General features: G+C 45.6%; 1 protein-coding gene across 1 annotated transcript in view; it reads right to left on the bottom strand.

The window, feature by feature from the left end:
• Nucleotides 1-451: 451 nt before the first annotated feature.
• LOC143172625 (ubiquitin-conjugating enzyme E2 R2) overlaps nucleotides 452-20,438 on the bottom strand; it is a 54,861-nt gene continuing 34,874 nt past the window's right edge. Inside the window, exons 2-5 of the mRNA XM_076362265.1 lie at nucleotides 12,520-12,606; nucleotides 7,769-7,866; nucleotides 2,854-2,988; nucleotides 452-1,399 (exon numbers count right to left, since the gene is read on the bottom strand). Of these exons, the coding sequence (XP_076218380.1) occupies nucleotides 1,180-1,399; nucleotides 2,854-2,988; nucleotides 7,769-7,866; nucleotides 12,520-12,606 (540 nt within the window). The 3' untranslated portion in view covers nucleotides 452-1,179. The remainder of the gene's footprint in view (nucleotides 1,400-2,853; nucleotides 2,989-7,768; nucleotides 7,867-12,519; nucleotides 12,607-20,438) is intronic.

Raw genomic sequence — 20,438 nt, 5'->3', positions numbered from 1 at the left:
GCACACACTCACCCATGCCCCAGCCAGCCAGGCAGGGGAGAGCCCAGCACACATGCATCCCCTCTGCCCCATGCCCCAGCAGCCACTGCAGGCACAGAGACAGCCTGGCCACCCCAGGCAGGCACCAAAGGCAGCTTCAACTTCTGCCGACCCCACAGGGCTGCAGCAGAGCTGCATTTACCAACGCATGACTGACATAAGCAGCAGAAAGAAGGTTCAGGCCAGCACTGGATTTGGGCTGCAGGAAGCAAGGGCTGCTAGCGAGCACTGGGGCAGGAGGCTATCAGTCTCTCCCACTGCCAAAAAAAGAAGTTGAGGATGGGCAGCAGGATGCACATCTGTTCTCCTCACTCCGGAGAGGGGCAGCTGGCAGCAAATCTCAGCAGCACAGCTAAACTGAACTTTTTCAACCCCAACCTAGTCTGAAAAAAAAAAATTAGCAACCCAGGGCTCAGCTGTACAGACATGAAGTGTTAAGTGTTTATTTTAGGGTTCATATCACAAGCCTTTTTCAGAGACAAAGCTGATTGTGCCCTCTGGAGCTCCAGGGGCCAGCTATTTCCTAACTTGAGCAGGCTGAAAAGGAATACTGTACCTTTCAGTGACATCCCATCAAGCTCAACACACAGTAGCTTACACTCTCCGCCCCACACCTTATAAAGGAAAAGCCATCACCACAAGGCTAAACGAATGTACACACGCTATTATTGTAAATGGAGCAGCTAAACCTTGGCAATTTGCTTTGTGTGGATTTTTTTTTTTTCTTCCCAGTAAATGCAGCACTTGAGCTCCCGAAAACCCAGCTTCCAGTGGGTTTGCTCCAGCTTTAAATACATTAAACATCTCAATGCAAGACTGTATTTAATTCAAGAATCTAAACGCGAGCAAACCTGTTTCGCTGTGAGCGTTTCGTAGAAGTGAAAAGGGGAGTTTCTTTTTTAAAAAGAAATCATAATACAGTGATGAAAGGGTTAAGAATGCAAGAATTCAGACATTCTGTGGAGGGTCTCTAAGAGGTCCATAAAAAAGGAGCAAACAGATCCATACAACAGGAGACAGCAGGAGACAAAAAGTTTTTTGATCCCCCCCCCACACTTTTTTGCTGGACTGCTGCTAGGTTACCGCTGCTCCCTTCTGGCCTGAGTCGGCAGGGCAGTACAGGGGCATAGAGGGAGCAGGTCACGACTCCTCATTGCCAGAATCATCGTCATCGTAACAGTCGGCATCCTCCTCCTCCTCATCTTCATCATCAATGTCATCGTCGTACAAGTCGTCATAAAGCAAATCTGAACTGTTGTCATTGGAAGGCACTTTAGTTTTGATGCAGTACTCTGCCAGCGTAGTGGGGACCTTCACGCCATCCTTCTCTGCCTCGGCTTTGGTAGCCAAAACCTGTTTCCTGTGGGGAGGAGGACACAGCAACGTGAGCAGGGCTGTGTGCCAGCAGCAGCACGGCTCAACTCCCCACCTCCCGGCCAGCCCCAGCCCCTGCCCAGCCCTCCTGGCAGCTCAGAGTCAGGAGAGCTGATGTTTGGCTGAAGCACCACAAGCAGCACTAGAAACAGATTTAGTTCCCGCAGCCCCAGGCTTGGGAGTACTCCAAGAGTGTTTGCAGCATGCACGCTCTCAGCAACATATGAAATCAGTTATTCTACAGGACTCCGCATTAGAGACCTGCCAGAGCTCAGAGAAAATTTCGTTACATTTGCTACAGAAGGGATGGTCAGGGATTTCCTAAGATGACTTACTGACTCCACCACTGATGACTCTACCCCAGTGTGCTCAAAACCACAATTCCCACAAGCATCTGGCAGCTCTGAGCTCCCAATGGAGGGCAAGAGCCATCAGAGCACGTGGCTGCACCCTGAGACGCAGCCGTAACCCCAGCACTGCCTGGGGCTGGCAGGAGACAAGTGTTTCCCATCACCCCAGGACAGGCTCCGGCTGCTGCCTCCCAGCAGCACTCGGGCTGTGAACTGTGGCTGGCCTGCGCTGCCTCCCAGCAGGGAGAGGAGCAGATGGCAGCCTGTCCCTTCACCCCCACCCACCTGCTCGTCAGTCTGCCACGCTGTTATGAAGTACATCCAGCTTCGCTGAAGCCAAGGGAGCTGGAAGGGACTAAGATAACCTCCCAGTGAGGCTCTTCACACAGACTGACTGCCCTGCATAGCTCCAACCAGGGGTACATCCTGCACGCCCAGCTAGCAGAGTCAATGCAGATGTGGTCTTCCACCAGCCAAGCGTGACAGCGGTCCCACTGCAGTACAGGTTGCCCATCCGCTCCTCTGCAGCAAGCCTGGCTCAAGTTTACATCATCTCCCTATAGCACCTGATGGACCATGAACTTATCAAAGGACAGTCAAGACTGAACAGTGCTTCCAGCTAATCAAACCCAGCTTTGCAAATGCTTGCCAAATCCCACTGATATTCCTTCGAATTGGAGCGACAACTTTATGATTCATGAGTGCGTTAAGCACAGAATTAGTAGGATGCAGTCTGTTTGAATCACATCCCAAGCAATGCAGGCAGCGCTCAAAGGCAAGCGGGGACTTCGACTGGGATTTACTAGCAGTCAATAGGTTTTGCAGAGCATCATGCCAGATCAGGCTGAAAAGAACACTTTAAAGACAGATCAGCCCAGTCCTCCTGCTCCCAAAGTTTGCACCACTTCTGTGTGCTGAAAAACCTAGAGGGACCAGAAGCATGGACTTGAAATAAAACGGTAAAATTCATTTCCAAAGGAGCAACCACAGCGAGAAGCTGGTTTCAGCAAATTCTGCAAGCAGCCTGTTTTATAGAATTCAAAGCAGGAGGCATCACACATGGCACAGCATCACACATGACAAAGCTTACCTTATGATTTCGGCATATTCCTTGTCTTTTCCTTTACTGTCCCTCCATTTCCTGAACATGACTGACGCATCCACATTGGCAGGAGAGAATGTGTTGGGCTCATTAAGCAAAGAGATTACACTCAGTAAGATAGTCCTGAAAAAGGTAACCACAACAGCAGAGTCAGAGCTAACGCATTCATGGATTCTGGACACCGATAACTTCTTTAAACAAGTTTGTGATGCATCACGTAAAGTCAAAACTTAAGCTAAGGATAGAGCAAATATTTATGAACTTCAGACCCTGGCCATCAGCATAGGGAAGGTGACACAATACAAACCTCAAGGACCTAATCTGACCACAGATCATCATGTCTGTTCACATGCTTGTGAAGGGGTGGCAGCTAAAGCTCAGATCAGACCTGAATTCAGCTTGTCCACACTGCCTATGTATGGTGCAGGGCTGGAAACCTGTTTGGTGAGCCTGCTCCTGATGAGATTTGATATCCCAGCAGAAAGCCAGGCTCTCCATCTGCCCCCTGCGTAGGGAGGAGGACCACTACAACCCAAGACCATGAGATGAGGCTGCACTGCCTTCCCTGCTCGGCTGGCTGTTAGGAAGTTAGAGCTGTGACCGGGTCTCTCCTGTCCTCAGCCCATGCACAGCTAAGGCTGCTGTAACAGTACACGAGCACAGCAAGGGGAAGACAGTGCAGATGTTTTTCAATACCCAGGCAAGCTGCCACAAGGGCCACATTCGGCTGCTGGTACTCCGCAAAGCCAGCATGAGCCAGTCGCATAACCCCTGGCAGAGAGCGCCTTCCTGGATTTCTAGCAGCAGCACAGAGCTGCTAGCTGTCCTGCTCTGCTGGCATTTACCAGGGGCAAACTCGCCCAGAGCCTTCTCCTGCATTTCCTACAATCCTTTGCGCTTCAGAGATTCAGCACTTCACTCCTCACGCAGTGCCACAACCAGCAGAAAACTCAACAGCAAGTCACATCAGGCAGCTCTACACAGCCGGCCACATGGCTGTAGCTACCACCACAATAGCTTCACATGTCCAAGGTGGTCCTGCTGGCAACAGCTTCCGATTTAAATGGAAGGGAAGAAAAAGAGACAAGGAATAAGTCTTGAAAGACAGCAGTATATAGCAACTGCTTTGCAGAAGTTGATCAAAGGAGACTACAGTCCCAGCTGTACTTGCATTCATTTAGGGGCACGTTCAGAGCAGCATGTGCTGAGCACATCTACCAGATCATATGTCTGGGACACTAGTCCAGGAAATGCTTGGTCATTTGGATGCTGAGTTTCTTGAGGGGTTTTGAAACTAAACACTTGTGTCTGGCCAGACTGTTCAGCACAGCTATCAGGAGAGTCTTATACGATTTATTTTCCAAATGATATAATTCAGTAGGAAAAGAGAACAGCAGCTCTGGAAAAAACTGCTGGAATGATGGGCAGAAGAGAGACCATCTTCTACTTCATCTCAAGACTTCATTTAAAAGCCTTTGATTCTCAAACAGGCCGTAAAGCCAGCATGTCAGCTCCAGAATCATTGCAGCAGCTTTACTGTAGAGCAAGCAAAGTCTAGGGAAGGCCAAGGGCAGGAATTCATGTCTGGATTTGCCATCTGCTCTACCACACTTCCATCAACAAATCAAGGCAACGCCAATTTCCACTGCGGTGCCCCGCCAACCCCAGAGTCACTGCAAAGCTCCTTAAGTACACCAAGGCAACTGTCTATTAGAGGTGAGACTCTGCACTCTTCATTCCCGACCAGCACGTTAAGATCAGCTCCATCACTGCTGACACCTTAAGAGCTGGACAGTCTGCTCTGACTCAAACCCTGCTACTGTGGGTAAGCAAGGTGAACAAGGTACAGTAACAGGAAGGGATCCCAGCACATGGGATCTGACAGGACCAAAACCACAAAAAAATTCAACCACGTGGGACTGAAAACATCCTCAGCATCAGATATGAACTGCACTGGACTGGATACAGACTGACCCTCTGCAATATTGTCAGGGATCTGTTTCTCAGGTGAAGTTGTTCTAGCATGTTGTTTCATGCAAGTTGATTGCATGAAGAGTGGGGATTTCAAACCTGCCTTCTGCTTTCTTATATCCCCCACTCCGTCCTGGGGAACAGTGAGCTGTTTTAAGTGTTTACAGCACTGTTGTCTTCAGAGTGAGTCCCTCTACACCCCTTTACCAGCAGGGGAGAGCAGCCAGCAGAGGCTCAAGGAAACAGACCTGTTAAGTGCCTTTTTTTCTCTTTATCAATAGAAGGCTCAGACACAGCTGAATTTCATCCAAAACAGACATTGTGTAGACTGGCTGGGGCTCCCAACCAGGACATGCTGTTATATACCTTGTTGAAAAAGGGTTGGTTTTTTTTGTTCCAGCTGCTATCCACATTGTAGCCTCTCAGAGCCACCTTTAGAGGTATGTATAGATTTGTCCTAGCACATTTTTGCTCTCCAGTATAAAGTAAAAAGTTTTGGCTTAGGCTGTACTGACAGTCATATTAGTGCATTGAGCTGGTTGCAGAAGCTTTCCAGATCTTAGGCAGCCAAAAAAGCCAACAAAAATGGACATCCTCAGAAAACAAAGCGATAGTGAGACAGGGCATCACCTATCTTCACAAGATACAGATGTACCAGCATCTTGAGTATTGTGCTCAGTTCTCACCTGTGCACCTCAAAGGACAGAGGGGTGACAGGGGAGATATGGAGAAGGGCAACCAACATGATCAAAGAGCCTCAACGCTAAGCCCTGCCACCACTCCCTCAGCTTTATGGGACTCAGGACACAAGAAGAAAAGCAGTATTCTCTGCCACACAGATCACAGCTGCATTCCTTCACATCCTGCTGGATGTTTGCCATATTTACGTATGCCTGCCTCATCTAGCTCTGAGTGATGGGAAAGTCCATACTGACTGCGTTTAAAACAAAGATTAATGAGCATGCTTGACACTGTTAGAGGTGGAAGCACAGGTGCTCTCAAAGTTGAAAAATGACGTTCCCCCCCTCCAGACACTTCAACCACAGTCATCCATAGTAAACAGTCAATACTCAGCAGGATTTACAAAATTCAGCAGCTGAAGAAAAGCCCTAGGTTACGTATCCAGCTCATTACAAGCGTGCTCCTCTCCCACACCTTCAGCCCTGCTGCCTCCTGTCTGACACTCCGGAGCCTTGCAAAGCCAGATGGGACCCCAGCGGGATGTGTTTCTATCGGCACTTAGCCCAACGGGTGATGCTGGTTGCAGGCTAGCAATTAAGGACAAGTTTTATTTCCGTTTGCTGGTAAAGCTAAGGAATGTTTTCTCCCCAAATGTCACCCTTAGGCCCAACACGTTCCAAGCGAGTAAGCACCAAAAACTGCACCGTGGTACGAGAGAGCAGAAATCAAAGAACTAGCACCACGAGAAGTTTCATGTCAATCTTTAGGGGTGTATATAATTAAATACTCAAAATGTGTATGTGATACAAGTAATTAATGCCCAAAGCTGTTTCCTAACTACGAGTTGAGGCTTGTCACCTAATCCTAACCATATCAGATGTATGGAAAAACAGTTTAATAGCCATGTGAGCAGAGGGACAGGTGAACATAACTTAGCAATATATAGCTTAAAGTAATATTTAAGCTTTTTTTTTCCCCTTTTTTTTAAAATTTGAACTAGACCTTTATAACAGGTTGCTTCATAGTCACTTGTATGGTACAGATGGATTGGATAACGTTTACCTCAAGCTCAGGTCAGATTCCCAGCCCTTCATGACTTCTCGCAGCTAAGACGCACCATTTCTCTTAAGCCTTTTTAACCTTTAAGTAGCACGCTCCAGGAGGAACATCAGTTGTTATAATTTGCTGACTGCTACAATTCCTAGTCTCCTGCCACATTAGCTCTAGTTCGGCACTTTACAGAGTGTGTGTGTGTGTTACAATCCTATTCCAAGGGTCAAGAATCCAGTAAATCCCCCTTGCTAAATCTTTGCTTTGACAAATGCTCTTTTCAAATTAATTTCATGAAGCCAAGTTAGACGAAAGCTGAGTCAAACTATCAGACAACCCTTTTCAAATCACTGCACTCCCTCAGGTGTGCTGAGATCCCTAGCTGGGTTTACCAGTAAGATTTCAAGTTGGGGAACCAGCATCTAATAAATCACTCTGAAAACAAGCATAATTCCCATACAATATGCTAAAAATCTAGAGGCAATTATTTTAACTTTAATCTCATTTATTATCCAAATAAGAAGTTATAACAGGAAGTACCTTACTTTAAGGTTTTTCCACTACGTCACTCACTACTCCAGCTGCACAGGTCAGTGAGCTGCTACTTGATGCAAGTTTTATCAGTTCTTTATTGGCAGTGTCTTGTAATGAAAATGAAATTCAGCTGGTGTTTCAAAAAAAATGGACAGGTTAGCCTTGAATGCCTCTGGTACTTAGTGATCCTTCAGTTTTTTGGCAGGAAGAAAACTACCTGACTAACTGCTCAAGATACCACACTGCAGGACAGGAGACACATACAAATACTGGAAGGCAAACGGTAGGTAGGATTGTGCCTACCTGAATGGGCCTGAATACTCCAAAGTGTTCTTTTCCACTAGCGGTATTCTTGGAGGAGTTTGAAAAACCTAAGTGTAGGATAACATGGACTGGGAAAGGCTAGAACATTTGAGGTAATTTGCTTTAAGAGCATGAAACCCTGTGAACAGGACAGAAGTCTCCACGTTGTTAGCCCAGCATCAGGACACACAGTACTAGAGTATCTTCAGACAGCTTGATAAGTCTGGTTCCCAACTGATTCAGGCCCTAAAAACCCCAAAGTCTTAAATTCCCTTCCAAACCTCTCCCAACACAGGCCTTAGTCTTGGAGAGAGACGACAGGCCTTTGAGGTCCCCGTTGTGCATCATGGATTCACGCTGTTACCTGACATTTTGGGTAGGGTTCCACCTCTCGGATGGCAGCTCTCCACTTTGTGGGTCATCTACAGGTGGGTGAAGAATTGAAATACATACATCTCCATTCTGCAAGACAGAAACAAAAGCTGAGAATAGAGGTAGAGGTCTCAACTCAGCTCCACCACTCTGGCTATGTTCTGAGCAGTTTAACCTTGTTGATATGAACAACTCAAGTGCCAGTAAAAATACGCAAGAACTGGAAACTGTTCTCAATTCTTCCTGGGTCTACTGTATGTGTATGTTCAAAAGTTCCCCTTGCCAAACAGAGTTAGTCTGCAAATTGGTACAAAACAAGCTCAAGTCAAGAGGTTTAAAGAATGTAGCAAAGCAAGGAAAAATAGTAATAAAGTCACAAAAACTAAATTGGTCTCCAGATAGCAAGTACTGTCACAGTGATAGAAATTAGCTTTAAGTCACAGGAGACCCAAAGTAGGGTTAAAAAAACCTTTTTGTTCCTAGCGGTAGCCGAGTTAGCTACAGGAATTTTTGAATTGAAGGGTTTAGCACACTCTACTAGCTCAGTTATCAAAGCAATGCTTCTCCCGGGACACAAGGAGGTTGAACAGATGGTGCAGGACAGGATAACACCACTCTCCTAGGACACAGCTGTTTGAACTATCAGGTGAAAAAGTAGGAGATATTCTCTGAAGGTTTCACTGAAAGTCCCTTCCAGCATGCAAGAGTACGAATAATTTGGCAGCATATGGAAGCCATACAGCCACGTAATCCTCAATCTGTGTTTTACTCACCAGTGTTATAGCCTGAATATAGATTTAAAGCTCCATAATGCCTACCATTTATAAACACTTTAAGAAGCCTACAAAAGCAATTCTCCATCAGCAACAGCACTCTGACATGATTACTTTGTAGGAGTGCTGTAGCAGTATTCACCAGAGCTGATATTCTCCACTGAAATTGACTCCAGGGGCTCATGGGGTCCCAAAACCTTACTGCAGGATGGGGTGAATATGCAGATGGGGCCCGAGGCCAGCCAGCAGATGTTGGCCTCTCCAGGCCCTGCTGGCTTGCTGCCTCTTGCAGCTGGCTGCTGAGATGACTTACAAGTTCCTAGAGGCAGCCCCACACCTTCAGGTGGCACAGCCTCAGCTGACAGGCAGCGCTCACAGTGTCCCTTGTCACCCTGATCCAAGGTACAGGTTGATGACAGGAACAACAGAGAAGCTGCAAATCGGTTCTGTTTGAGACTGCAGGCTGGCAGCTCCCCACGCACCTGGTCTCAGCTACATCCTGAGGACCCTCCAACACTGCTCGACATACAGAGGCCAGAGCACAAAGCAGCGCTGCTCACAGCGATAGCATCTGTGCCCTTGAGCCTGAGCCAGCGATCACAGCTACAGATAGCAACAGCTTACTTGAAGGGCCTCCCAAATATTTCAACTCGCCTTGATTAACAATGACATTTGTTTTATAGCCAAACGAGATCCTACTTCAACATTGGAGGCGTGTGATCGGTATCCAGATTTCAGCGGCTCACTAACCCTGCCAGGTATGCTAATCTAGCATCATTTGAAAGCAGGTTTTTGTGAAGAACACAACTACGCACAGAAACATAGCACCTGGAGCTGCTGAATACCCAAGCACGCACCTACATTGCTGGAACAGTTTGCCATAACAAGGCAGTTTCCTTTTTAGGACTCCAACAGGCTTGTGCAATCTAGAAATATTTTTTAGTATCATTTTAAGGTAAAGTTAACCTTACTAGTGTTAGATTATGTTCACAGCCTATTCTGGTTTTATTAATAATTTCCATGAGTTTACACAGTTTTTCCTTTAACCATCTCCTGGGAGAATGCAGTGCTGGTGGCCAGGAGAAAGTATCACAGCACTTGGGTGAAGTTCCTCAAGCTATCAGGTCAGCAGCATGTGGATGAACAGATATTTGGCAAAATGAAAACATAGAGGGAAGCAAGAATGTAAGAAGTTACCCTCTTGCAACAATAAATGCTACGTGTGTGGAAATTCAAGCAGGGCAGTGAGTCTGGAAGGGTAAAGGTGTCATGGGGCCTGATGAGACCAGCACAAAGTTTTAGGGGTCAGTGTAGTCAAGGGCAGAGCCTTTCCCTGCATACGTTTTTGAAAGATACAAACAAAGAGGATGAAGTATTCATCTGCCAATGGGAAATAGCCTATACTTCTATTAGGACTGAGAACTGTTATGTCATAAAAATAAAAACCAAGTGAATGCAGTTTTACCAAAATTCAACCAGACGACCCAAGTAAACTGGAGATGGGGAAAACACAAGTTAACTCGAGTCTCGCTGCTCAGAACTGGAACGCCAGCCCCAACCCCTCCACCTGGGCCCGACAACAGATTCTGTAAACTGCTACTTTCTTTCATCTTCCTTACACTAAAAGATTTTTTTTTTTCCTCCTCCTGACAAACCCTCAAACCTCAAGCCCTTTGCTGATTTACTCTCAGTTTCATTTGGAGTTATCCCAGTGCCTCATTTTCATTGCTTAAATGTTTCCAAAACAACCTGCAAGCTGCTTCAGATTCCCTCAGCTCCAATACATACTGCTACAAACACAAAGTACAAAGCTGAGAGTGGAGTATTTGAAGAGTAACCCCAGAATACACCCATCAAGTTCTGGGTTAGTTTCTCCTCCTACCTTCAGTTGTTTCTAGAGCCAGTTTTTCATCTTTCCCACCAGGACTGGGAGAGGACCTTTCCAAGACTCATTTTGTACATACCATTTTGGTAACCATTTCCCACTCACCCCCTGCATGAGAATTTCTGGATTCAGAACCAACATCCACAGTATGCACCTGCAATAACGTGCAGGTCTCAAAGTTGTCTTTATTTATAGATCAAACTCCTTGGCTACATGCGAGATTCTGTGCGAAGTCCAAAACTCAAGTCAGAAGACTGTAAGAGAACTGACTTCAGGATGTCCCTGGGCTTAGGGCAATCCTCCTGAGCATCCAGTATTTAAAGCTGACCACTATCCTGTTTTGCACTGAAGTTTGGAGAGGCTTTTGGCCATTTATTACTAAGCCATCAGTGCGGGTTTTCACCATGAAATTTGAAGCACACTCATTCCAGGCTGGACATTTAGGAGCAACAACTTGTTAGAAAAGGGCCTTCCAAGCCCAGGGCATCAACTGAAGCCATTATTTGTTCACAGCAAGGAAGAGAAGTGACAATTCCTGTTTTGAAGTGGGCCCAAAGGAAGCCTGCAGAACCTCTCATAGGAAGCCCTGTGATAAGGTGACAGAGCTGCACCAACAGGAACATTTTGAAAGGCCTTTAAGCTCCTCAAACTATTCAACCAGTAGTCCTACCAGGCTGACACTTGTCTAGGATATCCAAAAGTTTAGCAAGGATTTGACTGGCCTCCACTAAAAGTCAAGTTCTGAGGCAAAACAGGCCTTCAGCTTTCAAATACAGCTCTACAAAATTTGGTAATTTTGAACCGATTGCTTCTATATAAGATCATTCCCCTTCTGGACCTGCTATGTAGTTGTACCATGATCCGATTACGGACTTGACAGCCCACAACATTACGCTCTGAACACGACCCATACACACACTGAACTAAGGGCTACTTCAAATTGGCTAGCAGACATTAAGTCCAGAGTTAACTGTTCACTCTGGTCCCAGGGTGACCAGGCTGTGCATGACTCCTCCTCTGAAGCTGGACTCCAGCCCAGCTCCAGTTCTTTCTGCAGTCAGAGCATCCCAAGTCCAAACCCCTTCATTTGTAGGCTGACTGCTGAAGAAGACTGTTTTCCATTATTTCTTGTCTCAGCACACAATTTTGTAGGATATGCTCAAATTAAAGTGTACTTGAACTGTGTACAAACAACGACTAGTTACCTAAGTATTACAACAGGGTAAGACCCCACACACCAGCCTTGATCCAAGTATCCCCTAAAATTGCCAACGCTCATGGCATGGTGCTTCGGCTAGGGCTGCCTGCTGCACTTGTGGGTATGAGAATGGCTCCATCCCTGCCTACAAGAACAGCGTTTCCTACAATGTTTAGAATTAACTGTTTGTCCTGGTTTCGGCAGGGATAGAGTTAATTTTCTTCCTAGTAGCTGGTACGGTGCTGTGGTTTGGATTTAGGATGAGTACAAGGTTGATAACACACCGATGTTTTAGTTGTCGCTGAGCAGTGCTTACACTAGTCAAGGACTTTTCAGCTTCCCATGCTCTACCGACTGAGAAGGCTGGAGGTGCACAAGGAGCTGGGAGGGGGCACAGGGGGGGACAGCTGACCCAAACTGGCCAAAGGGATATTCCATACCATATAGCGTCATGCTCAGTACATAAACTGGGGGAAAGCTGGCCGGGGGGGCCGCTGCTCGGGGACTGGCTGGGCATCAATCAGCGGGTGGTGAGTAATTGCATTGTGCATCACTTGCTTTGTATATTCTATTGTTATTATTATTGTTATTATTTTATTTCAATTATTAAACTGTTCTTATCTCAACCCATGAGTTTTCTCACTCCTTTACTCTTCCGATTCTCTCCCCCATCCCACTGGGGCAGGGGGAGAGTGAGCGAGCAGCTGTGTGATGCTCAGTTGCCAGCTGAGATTAAATCACGACACTGTTCAAACATGAAGCTGACAACAGCTAACCGCTTTAGTTATGGCTAGAAACGTTTAGTACCTTCAATACTTCCAGAAGTTTAAGGAAGTAGAAAGCCTTCTCACATGGCTGAGAAAAAGATTATTCAGAAAACACCTTACCTCATAAATGTTGGGGTGCCACATTTTGGTCAGGAATCTGAAGGTAGGTGGTGAATATGGATAGTCAATAGGAAATTTAATGTGAGCCTGGAAAAAAGCAAAATATTTTAGTTATGAAACAGAACAAGAAGAGAGATCAACAAGCAACCATTATAGTGAAAAACTCAAAAAAACAATTTCAATTAAGGCCATTAAATTGTTCACTTTACACACCAGTGCCCATGTGGCCCCACAAGAGAACTCTACAATTTCTTACAAGCAAAAACTTAATTGAACAAGAAAAATCTAAACACCAGGACTGACCTGGGCTGGTAATGCTCAGAAAACAGGCCAAAAGGCATCTACCACGTCCTAATTCTAGAAGCACAATCCAACAACTGTTGTTAAGCAGGGTAAAATAGATTTGAAAAGCTGGAACTCAAGATACTACTGCTTCTGAACCCAGAGAGACAGCAGGCTAAAAATGTTTGCTAAGGTGAAGAGACCTGTTTTACGTTTGCCTGTGCAAATATTTTAAATTATTCTTTCTGTGCAGAGAAAAAAATTGTTAGATACTTGCTCTACTGAGATGCAAAGTTTTTTTGCCCTTCTTGTGCGAGAGTTAAGCTGTCCATCTACCTGTGTTCCTAATACTACATTTCTTGCCACCACAAGCATTTCCCAAGTCTGCATACCATCTGTGTCTGTTTAATAAATCAGTGCAACTTGATGAACCAAATATTGATGGGTGATGACAGCAAACATTACCTTCCAGTGCCTCTGAGGTCAGCAGCCAGCTGTGGGGCAAGACTCTCAGAGTTGAGTCAGTTGTGGGAAGACTGCGGAGATCCCAGCACTGGATATTAACTTTTCTGTGCTGTCCTGCCATTCACAGCAGTCAGAAAAGACAGCCAGTAGGAAAGGGTGATGAATATGGACTGATTAAGTGCCAAAAATGCTCCCCTCTGAAAGGGGGACTCGCACACTGCTTGCTGCGCTGTGGAGCACAAACCCTTCCCTCAGCATTGCTCAGCCCACTGAGAAAGTCCCACCACCAGTCTAGCGTGGGATTTCCAGAGAAGCATCTCCCAGCCCCCGCACCACAGCCGGGCTCACGTGTGACTGAGAATGCAAGAACAGATCCCAAAAGCAAGTTACACATGGTGAGAGCAGAATCCCAGGTCACCCCCTTCCACTTAAGCATCTAACCATGCCACTTGGACATGGGTGACCTTGTTCAACAGGACAGACTATGGGAAGTTTTATTCACAGAAGCATGCAAGCAAACAAACTGGATTACTGAGTGATTAAGTGCCTGGCTACAGTTTTACTTATAGATCAGCATAAGCCTTTGCTTTGCAACTCAAATTTTACGGGGCCAGAGTGCCGGGTAGCCAAGAAAAGAAGGTTTTCTGTTCACCTTCATGAAACAAATTCAGCAGCTCACATGGCTTTACATTCTGCATGTGCCCACTCATGATACTGACTGTATGTAGGGATGTTACAGCAGCACTGAGTCCTCACCCCGCAGTCGTGTGCCATGGCACACTCAGAACCAAGAGATTTATGATCCGCTTAAACAATCCTAGCCCCCAGTTTGAGGTCAGTTACACAAATGGCATTGCTCCAAGAAGAGCAAGCAAATGCCTCTTGTCACCACACCATTGCCGAAAAGAATGTCTGCTGCAACAAGGACATGCCTGGCTCTACAACATGCCACCCTGCACTGAGAGCAGAGCAGAGATTCACCCAGGGCAGAGCAGATTCACTTCAGAGCAAGTGCTTGCATCATGTAGCTGCAAACTCCTCCGGACCACTGGGGTTTTCCCAAAAAACCCCATTCCTGTGCTGACATGCAGTTTTGTAGACACAAAACAGCCCAAGGACTGAGATTAAAAATGCAAGATACAACAAAACTCAGGGTTGAGCTAGCTACAAGATTTCTTGGCGGAATCCGTGTGTCTTCTACACAGGTATAGTTTCTAGGCGACCAAAAAAAGCATACCACCAGTAGTGTACCAGCATTACCAGGTTTAAATCCCACATACATGGTCAAGGAGCTGAGGAAGTAGGTCTCATTCCTCTCAGTAAAAACCCTCTGCTCTCAAATTGTCTAACCCTGAGGGTTTTGTCTCAAGAAGACCACTGAGAGGTCCAAGCCTGAAGCACCAATTATGGTCTCTCTATGCGACGCAGACTCATGCAGAAGCTGCAGGATCCTGGAAGATTGTTTCAAACTTCTAAATCCTGTTTTGCAGCCACAACTCTTTAATAGGAAAGGGCTATCTGCCTGCCAGCAATAACAATCATTGCGGAACTAAATAAAGCTGGTGTTTTGCCACGTGAAGGATGCTTCTTGAGCTCTGGTGCCAGAAAATGCAACTGGAGAGAAATTAGAGAAACCTTTTCTTCTCATGTGGAAGCAGCTGAGACCCAAGCTTGCCTGTAACCAGTCGTATGCGTAGAGAAATCAGAGTCACATTACTTGTTGATAAGCCATTTCTAACTAGCCTGTGTTTAGCACATTGAGATGCTGTACTGGAGCATAAAGCAAGTGAAGCCTCTCTACAAACCTGATTTTCAGAGCCAAAAGCCACCAAACTAGGAAACCCCACATTACAGGCAGGAATTTTTTCCAAACAAAAAAAAGAATCATCACTTTCAGGTCTCTATGTTGAGATCATTCAGAATTTGAAAAGTGAAACCAAATGCTTTTCCAGGGCATTACAAACAGGCCCCACAGAATTACTCCGCATCCCTTCTGTAAGAGAAATCATGGGAAATTATGTAATCCCACTCTGCTCTCACTGAATGCTATTTGAGTTTCTGAGTGGGTTGAGCAAGCCAAGAATTTCCAAGACAAGCTGCAAGACTGCTTGCAAAGATGCAGCAACAGCCACGATTACAGGTCAGTTTTTTCACTAAAAGCCCAATTCTAAACATGTTAAGAGACAAAAAGACCAAATTAGGCAATAAACTTTTTTAAATAAAGCAGTAACTCACAGAAAGGTTTCTCCCCTACAATTTCAGTAATGTAAGGCAAATCAGCTATCTGAGCTTGTTTCTGCTAAGTTCAGGCAGGCACTGCTAGGTGCTACAGAGCAGCAGTGTTTTATGGCAGCTTCTTGTTAGCTCAGTTACAGCCAGACAAACTAATTTAGGACTAAAGATGCAGCTCAGTCCCTGTCATGGTTTCGGCAGGGATAGAGTTAATTTCCTTCCTAGTAGCTGGTACAGTGCTGTGGTTTGGATTTAGGATGAGAATAATGTTGACAACACCGATGTTTTAGTTGTTCCTAAGTAGTACTTACACTAGTCAGGGACTTTTCAGCTTCCCATGTTCTACCGACTGAGAAGGCTGGAGGCGCACAAGAAGCTTATTCAAACGGTGCAGAAGTAAAGGCCATCCAGCTGGCTTTAGACATTGCTGATGGAGAAAAGTGGCCAGTGCTCTATCTCTAGACTGACTCATGGATGGTGGCAAATGCCCCGTGGGGGTGGCTGCAGCAATGGAAGCGGAGCAATTAACAGTGCAGAGGCAAACCCAGCTGGGCTGCCACATTGTGGCAAGATATGGCTGCCCAGGTGGAGAACCTGGTTGTAAAAGTCCGTCATGTAGATGCTCACATACCTAAGAGTCTGGGCTACTGAAGAACATCAAAACAACCAGCAGGTGGATCAGGCTGCTAAGATTGAAGTGGCTCAGGTGGATCTGGACCAGCAACATAAGGGTGAGTTAGTTATAGCTCGGTGGGCCCATGACACTTCAGGTCACCAAGGAAGAGATGCAACATACAGATGGGCTCATGATCAAGGGGTGGACTTGACCATGGGCACTACTGCACAGGTTATCCATGAATGCGAAATATGCGCTGCAATCAAGCAAGCCAAGCAGTTAAAGCCTCTCTGGTATGGAGGATGATGGCTGAAATATAAATATGGGGAGGCCTGGCAGATCGATTATATCACACTCCCACAAACCCACCAAGGCAAGCGCCACGTGCTTACAATGGTGGAGGCAACCACCAGATGGCTGGAAACATATCCCGTGCCCCATGCCACTGCCCGGAACACTATCCTGGGCCTTGAAAAGCAAGTCCTATGGCGACATGGCACCCCAGAAAGAACTGAGTCAGACAACAGGACTCATTTCCGAAACAACCTCATAGACACCTGGGCCAAAGAGCACGGCATTGAGTGGGTGTATCACATCCCCTGTCATGCACCAGCCTCCGGGAAAATTGAACAATACAATGGACTGTTAAAGACTACACTGAGAGCAGTGGGTGCTGGGACGTTCAAACATTGGGACACACATTTAGCAAAGGCCACCTGGTTAGTCAACACGAGGGGATCTGCCAATCAAGCAGGCCCTGCCCAGTCAAAACTTTTACATACTGTAGATGGGAATAAAGTCCCTGTAGTGCACATAAAAAAATATGCTGGGGAAGACAGTCTGGGTTATTCCTGCCTCGGGCAAAGGCAAACCCATCTGGGGGATTGCTTGTGCTCAAGGACCTGAGTGCACTTGATGGATAATGCGGAAGGATGGGGAAGTTCAATGTGTACCTCAAGGGGATTTGATTTTGGGTCAGAATAGCCCATGGTTTGAATTGTATGATGTTAATTGCTACGTAATATTGTATGCCATACCAATGGTATTACAATAAGAATCACCCAGATTAATGAAGAATGAACTTCAATGAAACTGAGCAAAGCACAGTGAAGATGGAACCAGAACTGACTTCAACATGAAACAATCCAACACCACACAGCATCTTTCCTGCCCTGAAGGACTGTTATGACAGATGGAGCCCAAAGTCAGGGACTAAATGAACTCAATGAACATTTTAGAGGGATGGCCCATAGACTAAGGGAATGATATCTGTGTGTATATATATCAAAAGACAGAAAACCAGGTGGTGATTAATGGGAATGTATTGGAAAGTGGGGGACCTGGGCATGACATAGATGGTATAGAATAAGGGGTGGATACTGTCCTGGTTTCGGCAGGGATAGAGTTAATTTTCTTCCTAGTACCTGGTACAGTGCTGTGGTTTGGATTTAGGGTGAGAATAAGGTTGATAACACACCGATGTTTTAGTTGTTGCTAAGTCGTGCTTACACTAGTCAAGGACTTTTCAGCTTCCCGTGCTCTACCGACTGAGAAGGCTGGGGGTGCACAAGAAGCTGGGAGGGGGCACAGGGGGGGACAGCTGACCCAAACTGGTCAAAGGGACATTCCATACCATGTGGTGTCATGCTCAGTATATAAACTGGGGGGAGTTGGCCGGGGGAGCCGCTGCTCGGGGACTGGCTGGGCATCAGTCAGCGGGTGGTGAGCAACTGCATCGTGCATCACTTGCTTTGTATATTCTATTATTATTGTTATTATTTCAATTATTAAACTGTTTTTATCTCAACCCACGAGTTTTCTCACTTTTACTCTTCCGATTCTCTCCCCCATCCCACCAGGGCAGGGGAGAGTAAGCGGGCGGCTGTGTGGTGCTCAGTTGCCAGCTGAGGTTAAACCACAACAGTCCCCCACCTACGAGTACCCAACCGTTACTGCATTCACTATGTGTTTGACTCCTCCAGCTAAGCTTAAACTGAACAGAAATAATCCTATTTCAGTGTCCTGATTTTAGCCGCCTGCTCACCATGGCTCTTTGACACCACTGAACATACTCAATAGCCAGGAAGGTGGAGACCACAGTCATCAACCCATTCCCCCCCTTCCCCAATTTATAACTAGTCATACTTACAGTCCCTAGAACAAGAATAAACTCTTCTGATATTACACTAAATAGACCAGCCTGGCAGAAAATTCAGCCCCTTCTGGGCATTTACAACTACTGTACAAGAACTTCAACCTCTAAGCTACGCATTTTAAGAATATTGCTACCAGTGTGGTCAATTTGTTTCCTATTTTACAGCCTTGCTCCCTAGCATCCTCATTAGTGACTGCACTTCAGGTTTGTTATTTTTCTTCTATCTGGATAAGGCAAAGCCATAGCAAAATCTATGTATGCCAGAAAAATCAAGTCTTACTAGATACCATGTTATTTGACTGAAAATACAAACCTAATGTTTCTACCAACCCCTGAATTAAGTCCTGATTCAGTCACTATGAATAACTACTACAGTGACTTTGTTTCTGGAGATCTTGCCATGCACTTGACTAGACACTTACATATTAGTATCATTTCCCTCTCAGTGGGGAGGACTAACACAGGCAGGACTCCCTCCTAGCTTCAGCTGTCTAGAAATTCAGTATTTATTCCAGCCTAGCCGTATACAACACTTCTATAGTCTGACGCTGACTTCTACTCCTCTCAAGCTGAGAAAACCTAGATCCCTGATTTTTAGGCAGCAAGGGTAGGAATGGTGAATCCATCCTATCTGCCCACTGCAGACAGGCAATGGGGGGAAGAGCACATGTTTCCTGGAAAGCCACCAGCATCACAACTGACCTTATTTGGGGAAATCAGGAGCACCAGCAGATTTTACAGTGGCCAACGGAAACTGCAGCTGCTTGGTGTTTCTGGAAGCACCAGTTAAAGATAATTTTTATTTTAAAACATCACAAGCTTAATGCAAGCCCTATGAAAATGCAGCATCAGTGAAACTAAGCATCCTTTGCAAACTGTATTTGAGATCATACAAAGGAAGCATTTGAGTTTTTGAACTATTTTGTGCTTTTTTTGTAACTATCTGCTACAGCCAGCCCACAGATAAGCTCCTACTGACTCCGTGTAGACGTACCACCAAGGTCTCCTACAGTTCACCCACCCTGCCCCGGTAAGAATTACAGCACTTGCAGACAGCACAAGGCCTCCTCATTTTTCTTTGTAACAGGCATAACCAGGCTCCTTGCTGCGCACGTCATCACTCCCCATAGCTGCATGCCTAATGAATGCCTCCTGCCAGCGTGCTGCTAACTACACCATACATTTAACATATAAGAAGGCCAACAAGAACAGGAACTACAGACCACTACTGGGTTAAGTGTTAATATCTAATCCCACAAAATGCCCTTTACTGCTTCTAGTGCATCAAGCATTTACACATTTCATCTAATGGATTCTCCTCTTCCACATTAAGCCTGGATTAGTGCATGCAGTATTAAATACTATGTGCTGGAAAACACGTTCAGTAGAGGTCAGCAGTAAGTACTAGCAGCCTGTTTCTCACATCAATGAGGTTTAAAGCACCTTGGTATCGTCCAGCTTCAGAACCTGTAAAGCAGCATTAAAGCTAGCCACATTGCATTGTTAACTATTTGACAAGGTAAAAATGAATGTAGGACCAACATTGCTATTTCAGCTTCAGATATTATGACTTAGGACGTAAGTAATTTCTTGTGGCAGAGCTGGGCACTAGCCTGGTAATGTAGTCCCAGTTCTGGCCTCATTTCCCAGCAGCACCATATCAATGCTTATTGACATTCATTGTGCTTTTAGAGAACTAGGACCACATCTCTGATCCAAGTTAGAAGATGAGTGACTAGGTAAATTAATGCATGCGAGTCCTGAAAACTCCCTTGTTGCTCCAATGGCCATATGAACACTAAGAGCAGCAATCCCCGTATATTCTGTATTACCTGCACTCTTTCATAAGGAATTTTAATCACAAAGACCTGAATGTGAAAAGTGAACTATATCTCATAAAAAGGACATGAAGCTTCTAAACAAGAAAGAAAATAGAGCCACAAGTCAGTAGGCCAAAGATGAGTCAAGAAGTGAAGTTAACTCACAAAATCAGAGACTGGTTTGACAGGCAGAAGCCCATTCTTTTTTCACACGAAATCGTTATCTGGAGCATTACTAAAACCTGTCATTTCCAATGGAAGACTCCTCTGATATAAACTAGGTTTCCTTTTACCAAAACTTCTTTTAATAGTAAATTGTTATTAAATATTTCTGTCCATGTAGCTATGC

This window comes from Aptenodytes patagonicus, chromosome Z, assembly GCF_965638725.1.
Source record: "Aptenodytes patagonicus chromosome Z, bAptPat1.pri.cur, whole genome shotgun sequence".
Lineage (NCBI taxonomy): Eukaryota > Metazoa > Chordata > Aves > Sphenisciformes > Spheniscidae > Aptenodytes > Aptenodytes patagonicus.
This window is presented reverse-complemented; position numbering and strand designations above follow the sequence as displayed.